We start from the raw sequence: 15376 nt of genomic DNA, 5'->3' as shown, positions 1-15376 counted from the left end.
TGATAAATGCTGGAGAATATATGGGAAAATTGGGACATGAATGCATTATTGGTGGAGTTGTGAACTGATGCAACAATTCTGGAAAACAATTTGGAACTATACCCAAAGGGCAACCAAACTGTGCATACTCTTTGATCCAACAATACCACTACTAGGTCTGTTTCCTAAAGAGATCATAAAAAAGGAAAAAGGACCTACATGTGCAAAAATATTTACTTTGGAAACTGAGGGAATGCCTATGAATTGGGGAATGGCTGAATAAGCTGCGATATATGAATGTAATGGAATGCTATCGTGCAATAAGAAATGATGAACAGGCAGATTTCAGAAAAACCTGTAAAGATGGGTATGAACTGATGCAAAGTGAAATGAGCAGAACCAGGAAAACATTTTATATAGTATCAGCAATATCGTGTGATGATCGGCTATGAACGATTCAGCTTTTCTCAGCAACACAATGATCCAAGACAAGTACAAAGGACTCAAAATGCTATCCATATCCAGAAAAAGAACTGGTGGACTCTGAATGCAGATCAAAGCATTTTTTTCACTTACTTTATTCTTTCTTGTGTTTTTTTCCCTTTTGATCTGTTTCTTCTTTCACAACTGTGACTAATATGGAAATATTTTTACAGGATAGCACATGTATAAACTATATCAAACTGCTTACCATTTTCAGAAGAGGGGAGGGGAAGGAGGGAGAAAAATTTGGAATTCAAACTCTTGTAAAAACAAATGCTAAAAATTTTCTTGACCTGTAACTGGGGGAAAATGCTATTTAAAAAAAGTAATACAAAGAATGTTCTGTATAGTAATAGCAATATTGTTTTAAGAAGAACTTTGAGTGACTAAATCATTTTGACTATTATAAGTACCCAGATTAACTACAAAGGACCTTTGAAGAAAAATGCTATTTGCATCCAGAAAAAGAACTAATAGAAACATGTATAGAATGATTGTATGTGTGTGTGTGTGTGTGTGTGTTGTGTGTGTGTGTGTGTGTGTGTGTGTGTGTGAGTCTAATGTTAGCCTTCTGGGGTCGGGGGGAGGAAGAAAAAAAAGAAAACAAATTACATGATAACTGTTGTATATTTAAAGGGAATAGCAAGTTGTACATAGTAGATTTTCAATTTCATGTGCAATCATCTTCCCCCCCTTCCTATTCTGCTGTTATGGAAATGCTTGTTTTATTTCTTAAGTTCAGAATAAAATGAAAAAGTAATAAACTTTAAACAGTTATAACTTCAAAATAAATAGTTGTTCTTAATTATATAAGCAATGAAAGGAGCATGGGAGTATTCATTTATAGGCATTTCATGTGCCTGTTTGAATTAGGTCTAAGTTGTAAATTTCAATATTTTTCTTTTTCTCATACTCTCAATATTTAAAAGGAAGAATAATTTGATAATTTGGTTAAAGTCCTGTGAACAATCATATAATTAACCAAAATAGGAAGATGTTAAATATTTTGAAATCTACAAGCACTTTTTTTGCATCTAGTTTTCTCATTTATATGTAGCATTTATTTCAAGCAACAAGTAAATGAGTATAATTCATTTTTTTAATTTTTAATTTTTAACAACTTAGGTAAGTAGTTACACCACAGATAGATATATATATATATATATGTGTATATATATATATATATATATATATATATATATATATATAAAATACAGCACCTGTTTTGAGAAAAGTTCCACCCACAAATGTATTAGCACTTTTCCATAAAAGATTTATTAAAGGCAGTAGCTGCTCTCTTCCTAAAGATATATGTATCCCTTGATATGGTCCAGATTTCTTTTAATGCTGATTCAGTCATCCAAGTGTCTACTGTTACTATTCCAAGGAAGTTGAGGGGAAGCTAACCTTGGAAATTTTTTAAGAGGAAAAAAAAACCAAAACCCAGGTTCAGCCTAGATTACATAAAATAAGGAAAACTTAGTAAATATTGTTTCCAACGAAGCATTATATGGAGAAAATACTTATTCTTTGGAGCTTACTGTTCAAGTTCTTTTCTTCTGTTTTAGGTAATATCTTTAAAATTTCTAGAAAAAGGTGGGTGTTAGATTTCTTTGGTGACTGCTGAATATTTTTATTTGAAGTCCCAGAATTTCATAGATTAAAATCTAGACCCAATCACAAATTTTCGAAGAATGAGTTAGCTAGACAACTTCTTTGTATATTATCTTCAAGTAATTTAATCTTCCTAATTGAGGCATTTTTTTCAGTAACATTGTGGGAAAAAATACAAAGCATACATGAGATGAAACTCTAAGCTAGCACCATTCCTACTGGAGTTTTTCCTTTTTTAAAAAATCTAGGTGAATATCAATCTATTAAGTCCTTTCTATTGCTTGTACTTCCAGAAACACACTTAAAGAGTGTGTAATAAAAATCTACCACTGGAGGGAGTCTGGGCGCTTTCAAACAACTCAAAGCCTCAGAAATCCTGAGCTAGGTCGAGGGAAACAGGAAGAAAGGATGTGAGAGAAAAAGCTAATGTGTTCTATTGGACTAGCATGTACAAGGCAGAGGTGGCAGGCTTTAGGGACAAAATCTAATTTGCTCTCTTTTTTCTTCGGTCCAGACGTTCCGACTGAGACGGAAAACTCTTGTGAGAATAAGAGAAAAAATACAAAGGGAGGCCTGAGACTGCAACACCTCGAGAGCGGTAGTCTCCAGTGGTCCCAGCGTGGCACTAGGGAACAAGCTGCAAAATTGCAGCAGTCTCTGTGCTGCAGACCCTCCCTCTGGACAGCAGACGCAGATGTCCCTTGACGTCCTCAGGTGAAAACCCAGAGGCACTTTAGGTGATTTGCGCAAACTTTGCTGCCAGGTTACTATGTTTCAGTAGTTAGACAAATGCAAATGTCCATGAAGTCGAAGAAGAGGGGCTATATTCTTAATAAAGGAAACCTTTTCTTCGCTCACTCATTCCCTCCTTTCTTTCTGCACCCCCCCCAACCCTGTAAGTGTTAATGACATTTTCGCCTTTAGGGAAGTGGAATTGAAGAGAGCGGAGCAGTTGCCGAGAGGGGTATGAATACATTCTCTTAGCTGAAACGTACTGGGTGTAAAGTATTTCTAATCGGATCACTTGCCGCATTAATGTCCTCTCGGCTGCGGGTTTGCACTGAATTGTAATAATTTTCAACTGTGATTTCTCAGAATTTATTTTTTTGAATACGTGTTTTCAGAGCAGCATTTAAAACCAATTTAAAAAAATGTCTCCCCGTTTATTAACTTTTAAATCACTGGTAAGAAGTAAATGACATTAGTCATTTACTTCTTACCAGTGAATATCTGGTTTTTCAGACAAGCAAACACTAGGATATATTAAATCTTAAGATTAAAGGACCGTATTTTATAATTAAAATACAGTTGTTTTTGCTACGCCCCAATCAGCAGAGATTGTGTCCCTGACGGAGAACAGGAAACACACTTTGTCCTCTGATAAAGGGATGAGAATCCACTCTTAGAATGACACCCTCTCCAATAACCACCCAGTTCTCCCTCTCCTTCCCCTCCCCCCGGTTGCTCTGAAATAAAAGGTGTCGAATCCTTCCGAACATTCTAACCGGAATGCAGCATCCAAAGGGTTACTCTCAGCAGCCAGGCTCCCGTAGTGGATACAGGCCACTCGGATCTCCCAGTAATTCAATTAGTCAGGTTGCAGGAAGGTGGGGCCGGTATTTTTTGGAGGGGGGAAGGGAAGAGATTAGGAAAACGCCTCTTTCTCCTGTTGCAAACCAATCGGGTTGGAGAAAAGAGAGGGAAAAAAAGCAATCTGTAAGCAAACAGCAGGCTGCTCACTGACTGGCTGCTCCTGCAAATCCCCCTTTCCCAAGTAAACTGCATGGAAAAAAAAAAACCACATGATCAACCAGCAGCGCCTGGGCTCTGAGCTTGCTGGCTGCACCTCCTCTGTGCACATATTCCGAAAACATACACGCACACACGCCAACCAGCTTCCAGATCGCTTACACATGCAGACATATGCATGGATATAAAATATATATGCTGCATACGTACTCGCATGTGTTCATTGCACAGAGGGCGCCCAGCTTTTGGATTGTCCTAGGTTGATGCTGAAGTCGGATTTACACACAGGTCATTGCGAAGGGGGCGTGACTGTTAAAGATTTTTTTTCCTCCTATAAAGCACCCCCCCTTTTTTTTTTTCAAAACTGACTTTTGCCCCCCTCGCCAGTCCTTGAAATCCTTCACTGGTTGCCGCTGCATTGAAGTTTATTCATTGTTTTTGCAGGGTACGTTTTTTTTGGGGGGGGGGGAGGAGTAGCAGTGTTGCTGCTTTTTTTTTCTCCAGAAAGGAAAAGGGAGCAGCTGCCTAAGAAGAAAAAGATTTTCTGATGTAGTCATCGGTGAGGTTTCTCTCTCTCTTTTTGTTCTTTTTTTCTGATTTGAAATTGATTTATGCATTTCTCCAAGTTAATGTTCCTGGGATTGGACTCGTTTTAGCCAGACACTTTGACAGCTTGCTCCGGAGATGTTTGGATCTCAGTTTATGCCTCTGTCTCAATCTCAGTCCTTGTGCGGACAAGGCGACTGACACCAGCTTTTTCCAGAGTTCGTCGGATTCATTTAAAATTATCATTTTTTTTCACCCTTCAGCAAAACAGTTTTATTTGTGTCGACTTGATTTGGCATCATAGCGCTGCTTGGATTGGCTGATTTTTACATCTGCTGTTTCTTACGCTCTTTGATGCACCCACAGCCCAGCAAAGAAAAGAATACGAAAAAAAAAATCCGTATCAAGTCTCCTCCAACACACCGGGTGTCTCCTCTTCCTCTTCCTCCTCCTCCTCTTGGCTGCTGCTGCTGCTGCTGCTGCTGCTGCAGAGCCACCGTTTCATCTCAGTTACCGCAGCCAAACTCTATCTAGCATTTTTGTCGAATAAAGGAAAGGACCAAACTTTCTTAAAGGTTTGGATGGCACTGCCATTCTTCTTCAACCCAACTACTTTTTAACCATTTCCAGGACCTTGGCAGAGTGAGATTTAATTCAGCAGTTTTGCTTCCCCACCCATCTTTGCTCCTCACAGACTCCTCGAACCGCAGCATCTACTTCCTCAAAGACTTCCACGGGTTTGGTACAGCAAAGGCGAAAGGGTGGTGGTGAGGGGAGCATTTTATTTTCAGAAAAGAAACGCATATACTCCAAACCAACAACTTTCCTTCCGTAGTTTCTTTTTTAATCAACTACCGAAATAACTTTGAACAAAACAAGGCAGAGCGAGAGAACAGTGCCGGAGAAGAGCCACCACCCGTCAGCTTCCTCTACCACCCTCAGCTGGAGGTGCACAGTCTGAGCCGGGGTGGGTGGGTTGGTGTATGTCTCGCTGTGGCTGCTGCACTGAACTCCCGGTGAATGTGCGCGGAGCGCCGCCGCCACCTCCTCGTTGTGCCGCCGCCGCAGCCACAGCCCGGTTCGGCTCCCACCTCCCCCTCCCGGGGTGACCAGCCTCCTCCCACTTCTTAAGAAACAGACTTGGCATCCTCCCTCTCTCCCCCTCCCAACCACGAAATACACACGCGTCTCTTCTCCCTCTTTTATTTTCTTTATTTCTTTCTTAAACTCCCCGCTCCCTCCCCCCCTCCGGGGGGTGGGAGAGCTCTCTTGCTTCAAAAAAAATTCTGTGATTTTTCTCTTTACTCCGTTTACGTCTCATTCCCTCATCCCCTACGTTCTGTTCAGCAGACTCTTCTTTTCCTTATTCCCCTCATTTTTTCCCCTTCCTACCTCCCTCTCCCCTCCCCCCTGCTCCCTCCTGTGTTTGTGTTTTTCACTGCTGGACGGGAGTGATGTTGCACGTGGAGATGTTGATGCTGGTGTTTCTGGTGCTCTGGATGTCTGTGTTCAGCCAAGATCCTGGTTCCAAAGCTGTCGCTGATCGCTACGCTGTCTACTGGAACAGCAGCAACCCCAGGTAAGAGGGTGGTGGTGGTAAGAGGGACGTGATCCGGGGTCCTCGCCTCTCTAGGCCGCCCCGGTAGGCGACAGGACAGGCGTAGATATTTGAAGGAGGAGGAGGAAAGGAATTGGTGGGAGTGAAGAAACGCCTGAGGCGCCGACATCTCGGGAGCCCGAAGGACTCTTTGCTTTTATAACTGGGAATAGGAATCCTGGCCGAATTAATAGGGAAGGAGGCTTCAACTTGTTTCTTTGTTAAGTGTCCCTGGAGAAGCCAGGCGGAGACCAGGTTCACCTGGAACTTAATGAACCTTCCCTCCTTCACTCCTCTAGGACGCGGAGGGTGAGACCTTGGAAGGAGTGAGAGGCAGGCGGAAGTTCTCTTTCCTTCCTCGATTCTGTTCGTGATAAGCGAGCCACATCCCACCAGAACAGAATGTATAGTTTCAGAGCCGTGCTCTCCTTTCCCCCAACCCCAATTTTCTTTCTTTTCTTTTTGTGAAAAATAGTTTCACTTATGCACTGCGAGTTAGTCAATCCCCTCTCCTCTGGCTGAGCCCCAAACTTTTTCGGTGCGCTCTGAGCGCACTGGCAGGGGAAGGAGAGAGTTGGGAAGCGGAAGCTTTTAGTTTTCAGTTAACTCGTTAACTGAGAGGAAATACAATAGCCTATCCATCAGTCTGGTTCCTTTGAGTTGGCAGTTGTGGAGATGTCTCCCTGTTCTCTCTCCCCTTCCCCCCCCCAGTCCTTTTTATGATGCCAAAAAGTTTGCTCTAATATAGAGATTACGTCATGTATGCCAAGCGTGTTAATTATCTTGGTAGATCTTTTCCCCAGTTCTCCGAGACATGTATTGATAAACATTTTGATACCCCCCCCCGAAAAAAATCAGAGAAATGAGAAATCTGAAGGGCGAGGCAGGACTGTTCGGTCCAGCCGCAGCTTTTTGAGTGACCTGATTGAGTCTAGTCCAGTCACTTAGTCATCCTCAGTTTGATGAACCAGGGGAGTCTCGGGGTGCTTTGGCATTACATCTAGGCCTTCCCCAGGGGCTCCCTGGAGTCCCCACTCACAGTGGACCCAAATTGACCAGATCTGCCTTGTATCCCTTCCAGCTGAGCTCCCATTTTATTATCCGTCCACTCTTCATCCCACTCGCTTTTGCTCGACCCCTAGGGCTGATTTCTTTATTAATCGGAAACTCATAAGGTCACTGGACTGCCATTCAATGAAGATAAAAATTGAACAGAACGGGTGGGAAATAGAGAGTTCGCACGGAGCGCGTGGTTTCTCGCGAAAGCCGCGCCAAGTGCCGTGGTCCTGGAGAACCATGTGGTCGCCGCGAGCTCTAAAGCGCTCGCTTCAGGAGAGGGAGGTACAAGTAGCGATCCCCGCCTCTCCTCAACCGGTTTGCCGGGCCCTCCGCCCGCTCCATTGTCCCGGGAAAAGAGGGAATCCCTGCTGAAGCCAAGGCTGCCCAGTAAAGAAGGCGCATATTTCTATCCTGGCGGGTCACCTGTGTCCTGGCTGAAGATGGGAGAATTGGTCCTTTGGTGGAGAAAGATGATTTACCCTTCCACTCAAACTGGGAAAAATAGTCTCCACCAAGCATACAGACAAAATAGAATTGTTAGTGATAAATGCACAACACAGGGTGAAGTGCCAAAAAACATTTCTAAAGCATTAAGTGTGAGTGTATACCCAAAATAAGATACACATGTCTCTATCTCTCTATCTGGTGGGACAGGGCAATCTATTTCATTTCTGACATGGCACTTAGCACTATTAGAAAAAGAGAAAGAGAAGCCATTCTACCAGAGGAGGTGCCTTTTATTAAACCTGACAAGACAAATGGAGCAAACGCTCCAGTTGTGATGGTGTTAAAAGCAAGGCTCATTATGTTGGTTCGTTTATTCCCTTTGGGCTTTATTAAACAGTGTTTATGAAACAGAGGAATTTATACTTTAAAAACTTAAACTGATCATATTAGGTGAAACAACAGAGAAATAAGGTGGTTTAACTTGGTTGTTCTTTGCTATGGTGATCTCCCTCCTTTTCATCATCCTAAACATTGTGAACCTTTTCTCTCAGTATCCACTTCTTTTGATACCTGACTGTTATCTTTTTTTCCTCGTAAAAACTGGTGGGACTCCCCTCCATCCCCTTTTTTTCAACCCGTCAAGCTGGTCTGAGTGAGTTTGAGGACATTTTATCTTAGGTTATCTCTGTTTTATGTTCCTGATACTGCTGTTTGGTTTGAGATTAGCACATTGATTTTTGTCACAGGTCATGTTTTTTAATAGATCTGCCTTGCCTGCAGAAAACTATTCTGCTCAGTATTCCATGGTGGGTTTAAAATGGCTGAGACAAAGTTAATCTGTAGAATTTTAAAATGCCCAGAGCTTTCTTGTCAATTGAGTATTCTAATGTGAGGCTTTTCAGAGCCTCTTTTTAGGTTACTGGACCAATTTAATACTGACAACACCCCAGCAAAAAGATGATATTGTTAAAAGAGACTCACATTTTACATTTTATGAAGTAGTGTATCCTTATCAATTTATCAACTGATTTTTTCTTGCTTTTTCCCATCCCATTGAAACTTGACAACTTTAAAATGGAAAATGTCACATAAATGTAAATATTGAGTAAAACGGCATATTTTATGTTTCCTCCAATGTTACCAAAGAAGAAAGTTAAAGAGACAAACCCACCAAAATAGCTTTTAAATAAAATCCAGCAGTGAAGGATAAAAGATTATATTAAGAAATACATATCTGTCAAATATTTTGCAGTTCATGCTATACAATATTTTAAAAGTCCAGTGCTTTAAACTGTTCTTTCTTAAGTAATATGGATTTTGCAAAGAAAGATATCCATGCTTTTAATATTATTTTATGTAATCAAATTGGCTTGTTTAAGATTTTACCAAGCCAGTAATGCAATTGCTAAGTAATCTTTTGAAGGAAAATGGATAGCTCTAATTGCTTCTGAAGTAGCTTTTCATTTACCTCCAAGAGGAAAAAAGTTCACTAAATGCAAGAGTAGCAATAATGGCTATTGTATTAAATGTAAGTAAATATTTTGTATCAATATGATGTTACTTAAAAATGTTTAGATAAGTTCAGAATTTAATTAGCTACCTTGATGGAAGGGTTTAGATATTCTATTGTGTAGTTTGTTGAGTAGTTAGTTGGTCTCATAGTGATACATTGGAACTATAAACAGATACAGAGACAGAAGAAAAATATTAACTTCTTTACTGTTCGAAAAAAATTTGGTTAGACTCTATGTTCATTTGTATGCCCTTTCTTGACAAAATTAGTTATTTTCTAAAACTGATAACTTTTAAGAGTTGCCAGTATTTATAGGATAGTGGACAGAATTGATTTTATGTAATGAATAGGACAGAAATCAATAAGATAACAATTGGGTAATAGCAGCTCAAATTGACAGTTGTGACAAATGCATCTTCTATAGTTTATTTTTTATAATATTTTGTTAATCTTACCTAAGTAATGAAGGTTATAAAAAATGATGTTAAGTGATATACTGTGAATTCTGCTTTGTCATCTAAATAACGTTTAAAAAATGTAACCTCCAAACAAAAAGATAAACCTATCCTATCTGTATTTTATTTCTTAAAGAACTTTAAAAGCTTTTAGGTAGTTTTATGTAGACATCTAGCTGTGTGAGTTAATTTACATTTATTCCTTAGGTATTTTAAAAGTTATATGATATAATTATGACTTTTGGAAACTTTTAAAAATTATGATGAGTTATAAATACATTAGTGCTATCAGTAGGGAGAAATGTCTTTAAGTTAAATACAATGAGTGTATGGGATTTTTCAAAGTATGTGCTGAAAGAATACTTAAAATTGTCCTCTGCAGGTTGACATTAATGTATGGAGTAGTGAAATAATGTGAAATAAGAAATCACTCTGTTGCTAAATTGCCTAGTATAGTTTTAGGAAAATTAATTTCAGGTATAATTTAGTTCTTTTTACTTTTAGTTCATAGTTTATGTTACTAATAAAGTATGTGGGAACCTTCCTAAACAGAAAAGACCACTTTTGTGCATCACCACTTAAAGAATTATTACTACATCATTCTGAAATAATAAAGTTTTTTCTTTGTTTTATTTGTAATCTAAGACTTGTAAATTAATTATTGCATAGTAAGATAATGAAAACTGGACACAATTTTGCTTTGTTAATATGCCATCTTAGTGCTGTGAAAATGGTGTGAATTCTATTCATTTTTCAAAACCAACACTATACTACTACTGTGTGTTAAATAGAGAAGAGAGTAACATCCCTCCCATCATATTCCATTTGATAAATTTTCTCTTGAAATTCATATATAGTCACATTTTTTTCTGAGCCATCTTTTTTCTTATTGTCAACAAATTCCTAATTCAATAAAAAAAGTGAACCAAATTGTTGCACCCTGATTCCATGAGTTTATTTTGAAGATAGAGTAGGACATTGTTATTAGTTTTTTTTTTAAAGAGTTGAACTATGGAACTTAAAATAGGTAAATTTCTTTTACTTTTGGGATTTAAAAACATTTTAGTGATGCTTACATATGTTGAAAACATTCATAGAGTTAAAGAGTAACTGTATTAGATGTATATTATAATTTTCATACATTCTAACATTTACAAAGAGATCTTTTATATATATATATGGTGCAGATTTGAAAAATAAAGCATGTACATACTCTGAGCATCTTCTTGTTCCCTGAATTTATTTGAGCACTTCAAATTATTTTCTTTATAAGTAAGACTAGGATACATATATTTGTTTTGTAACATATATTCCATCATATTATGATTTAAAAAATATATAAAAATCAGCCAACTTCCTGGTATTTTGAAAGTAGATGGGAACATTAATAATACCTGTCTCCCACTTGAAAGGATAGTCTCATTTGGCATTATCAATCTTAGCTAAAAAGATCTCAAGCACCACAGCTTCCATAAAACTAAAAGTTCTGGAGAAGACTTAATTGATTTTAATGGTGATGAGATGACTGGAAGAATACCTTGTTGTGTTATGTCTTCCCACCAATGACCAGTGTTTTTATAGGCCTCAACTTTTGAAGGCTGAGTTCCGGGTAAGAAAGAGCACACAGTTAAAGTGCAAATTGCCTTCCTTAAATTCTTGCCATTTTATCTTGTGCAAATGCCCTCAGAAAAGGCATTTCATTGCTTTCCACTCACTGGCCTGGTTTCCTGTTGGATGGGGACAGATAAAGATGAGTGTTTCTTTCTCTCCCCTGTTGCTATGAACCAAGCAATCTACCAGCTACATGCTGGGCTGAGAAAATGAATGAATACAATTAGTCCTTCAGGAGTCCTGCACTTTCTTGGCTTGGGAAATATATACATACATATGTATGGCCACACATACATATAAACACATGTGTGACCATGCCAAGAAATATATCTTTTAAAAAGGTAGTTAAAGCTTTAATTTTAACAAGAAAATTTATATAGGTAGGGATAGCACTTTTTTCTCATGTAAGAATTTTTGTTAGTGAAGAAAATTCATCTATAAAGTATTAAATAATTTTCCACTTAGTTTTAACTCCTGATTTGCTTTCTTTTCAAAAAATAAAAGCAAAGAAATTGTTGATTTTTTTTTGGTTTGACAGCTCTCCATCCTCTCCATTTTTATATATTAGCAATCTCTAGATATTGGTACAAATATTAAATAATTATAATATTTAGTTCAAAATAAGCACTTAGCAATGACTGTCATATACTGTAATTGTCTATCTGTGAAGCTTTCCCAAAGCAGATCTGTTAAAATACTGGTCTTTATTGGAAAGTTCACAATGTTGGTGAAACAGTTTCCTTGGAGTAAAATGATGGAACACTTCTGTGTCCCAGCTTCCTTCCCCCAATCAGCATTTCTTGCAGTGCAGAAAAAATTTAGTGAATATCCTTCTTTTAATTTGGAAAAGTTTAGTTTTTTCTTCTGTGATAAAGTTTGAACATTTTGAAAAAAGCTGTTAAAAAAATCACCTCAAACTGAGTCAATTCTTTAAAATTTCAATATACTTTTTGTAATTGCTTTTTTATGGTAGTAATTCCACATAGCCAAATGTCAACAAATTACTACAAGTACTTTTAGTTTGACTTTCATTTTAGTCAGTTTCTTAACCTTAATCTTGAGCTGTTTTATAGAAAAGTTTCTTGTGATTATTTTGATGTTCAAGTGTTTCTGAATGATTTATTTTTACTACTAATAATTAAAAGGCATTTTTAAGTTTTTCTGTACTTATGTTTTAAAGTCAGAAACATGGCAACATAATGAAATGGAAACATGTTAAAATAAATTTATTATGGCAAATTTTCTTTGAGCATTACAGTTACAGTGGGTAGAAACCATTCAGTAGAGCTGAGTGGGGAAAAAAATAAAACTTGCTTGTATCTTAATACTCCTTCTGGTAACCCTAACTACGGTCTACTGTATTTCAAAAAAGAATATATTATAAAATAATTGAGCCTATACTACCAGTCTTTAAACTAAAAGTTTTCTGTGAATGCAAACACTGGTTTTAAGGTTATAAAATGCAGTTGTCAAATACTGAAACATTAATATTTTGATAAAATGTCATTTTAAAATAAAATAAGTATGTCAACTAGTATATGTGTGTGTGTATGTATATGTATATATATATATACATATACATATATATATATATATAGTGTATGGGCATATGTATGTACAGAGAGAGAGAATATGAACATGTTGTGCAACATTTGTTGTTGGATTAACTTTCACTCTCAAGTGCTAGTCTATCATTTTTAATAACAAAATAAACCTTTGTCATCTTTAGAAACACCCTTCAAGTGCTTGACAGTTCTAAGGTTGAAGAAAATGTATTGTCAGGTCTTATTTTTCATTCAAGTGAGAAATAAAAATAAGTTTGACTATTTTTTATTTTCAAAATTCTTTAAAAGAGAAGGAAATGTATATAATTGATACATCTATGCTCTGCTATCTGCCATCCTAGTTTTCCTGTTATTTGTTTCAGTTGTGAGGTGGAACAATAAAATTATACTCCAAGGAAGGATTGCCTAACAGCTAAATTTTCAAGATTTTTATTGAGTCACTAGGTACAATTGAATCGTTAATGGTAGCATGTCCTGACTATTTCTCATGCTGTTCCCCCTTCTCCCCTATTTAAATTAGTATGTATCTATGTGTGTATTCATGTATATATATACATACATACATACATGTATATATACACAATATGTATGTGATGTACATATCGATCTGACAGTCCTTCGGTCTATCTATCTGCCTTTATCAATAGCTGAATACCACATTTCCGTTGCAGAAAGTAATGCAGTTGGAATTGTTGGGTCAGGTGACATCACTGCCTATTTGCATTGGACAACCATATTTTTAGCAAGCAACAATTAGATAGGTTGTTTTTTTTTCCTGCTCCACTTTCAATGAATAAAATCTCTTTTTTATAGATATGTTTGATGGCATGGGCACATATATCCTTAAATGTTGAGATGCCTTAGTTACTAAAAGGCAACTAGGTTGATTTTTCCAGGTTGAAAAAATAACATTTCATTTTCAGTTATGTCAACCTCTTTAGTAGCAGCCATCTTGTTTTAAGGCTGAATTTATTTCACTCATGAAAATAGCTCAGAAAAGAGTGTGAATAATAGAAAAGGACTAAACCATTTGGCAGCTATTTGGGTAAGGAACCTTCAAGTATCAGAGACATAATATTATCCATCAATTCATGAAAATGTTAGTTCCCCTTTTTGTCTCATGTTGTAGAAGCATTTTCTTGAGAAAAGAATGTTTTAATTAGCAACAGTATATTTAAATTACAATACATGCATCTTTTAATGTGAAATGATAGCTTTTACTATCATTCATTTTTATATTTTAACTACTAATATTTGTTCTTAATTTCAACAAAAAAATATATTTTAATTGGTTATCCTTGTTCCGTTTGTCAACCTCACTCAACCTTAAATAGTTTATTTAATTTGCTCTTTGGTAATATATATATTTGCTAACTGGCATGTTTCCTAACTGTACATCAGTAAAAAGTATTCTCTTCTATCAGGAGATGCCGACGCCTACTAAAATTTAAGCATTTGAAGATTTTAAAGTGATGTTATACAGTAAGGGTTTCATTAAAAAAAAACCTTCCCTATCATTTCCTTCCACATATTTATTGTCTTTATTAAAACACTTATGTAATTGAATTCTTTAGTGATATAATAATTTATCAGAATATTGTATACTGAGAGTACAGAGTTCCATAAGGTATTATTTTTCTTTCTGGATTTAACAGATTCTAGAATTCCAGAATAACTATTTTGGAGTTTAGTGAAGAGTTAGAAAACTTACAGTGTACTTTGTTTCATGAACATCTCTTTGGTTCTTCCAACATTGCTCTATTATAGAAGTGTAGCTGCTATGCCATAAGATTAATTTCAAATGTAGTCCAAGTCAGACAAAGTGAATTAACAAGTCATACTCTGAACATATGTGCTGTAGACTGACATGAGTGCATTAACAGTTGTATTTGTAATAATTTAATAAAATATGCTAATATCATTTCCAGAATTTCCAAAATGACCAAAAAGAAGTAGATAAGTAAAATTCATGGCAGTTTTTTTTCTTTCTTTTTTTGGAGAGGGGGATTGATAGAAGGAAGGGGGAGGATAACAGATGCATGTCTCATGATAACAAATGGGCTCCTTGTTTCAGTCCAGGTGTAAGTGTCAACAGCTTTAACACAGAAGGACTTCTGTTATGTGGATAACCATTACTTTCTTAAAAAATATATTAATCACCCGGTAGAGGAGTCCAAACATCTAAATGTTTAAAATAACTTTTCTATTTTGAATGAACTCAAAAATATCTTCTATTTTGTTTTCCTGCTATTCCAAGCTGCCAAGGTGTTAGTACTCAGATGTCCTCTCAATTATCAGTGTATGTAAAAATCTTTAATTTACAAGTAGTATCTATACAAAGTAGTATCTTTTCATAAAAATATGTATTATGGAGGTGAAGGAAATGGCAATATCTTCTCTTTCTATAAACAACAGATTTGAATGAAATCACTTCATGTTTTACTTTTGTTGCATAGTTTCTGTACATACTGCTAACATCCTTCATAGTAGTGGTAGATTGCATTTTGATATTTATAGAATCATAAGGAACAAGGAGAGATGACTATAAAGTGGGTTTGGCCTAGATCAATTTTGTCCTTACCAAAATCAAATATGTGTGGTGGTGGGTTTTGTAGTTAAGATTGCCATTTATTTATTCATACTTCATAAAAGCAATAAGATTTGGAGGAAAATAAAGGGGGGAAAACCATGCATAGTTGGGAACATTTATCCCATGTGTTTAACAATTAGGTTAAACAAAGTGGGAACAAATGAGCCT

At 36.6% G+C, this 15376-nt stretch overlaps 1 protein-coding gene across 2 annotated transcripts in view; it reads left to right on the top strand.

The window, feature by feature from the left end:
• The first annotated feature begins 2931 nt into the window (after positions 1-2931).
• Positions 2932-15376, top strand: part of EFNA5 (ephrin A5) — a 339036-nt gene continuing 326591 nt past the window's right edge. Inside the window, exon 1 of one of the 2 annotated variants that reach the window (XM_020968835.2) lies at positions 2932-5950. In XM_020968835.2, the coding sequence (XP_020824494.1) occupies positions 5826-5950 (125 nt within the window). In that variant the 5' untranslated portion in view covers positions 2932-5825. The remainder of the gene's footprint in view (positions 5951-15376) is intronic. The other variant, XM_020968834.2, reaches the window with a different exon arrangement.

Source organism: Phascolarctos cinereus, unplaced genomic scaffold, assembly GCF_003287225.1.
Source record: "Phascolarctos cinereus isolate Bilbo 61053 unplaced genomic scaffold, phaCin_HiC Scaffold_4;HRSCAF=312, whole genome shotgun sequence".
NCBI classification, from domain to species: Eukaryota; Metazoa; Chordata; class Mammalia; order Diprotodontia; family Phascolarctidae; genus Phascolarctos; species Phascolarctos cinereus.
This window is presented reverse-complemented; position numbering and strand designations above follow the sequence as displayed.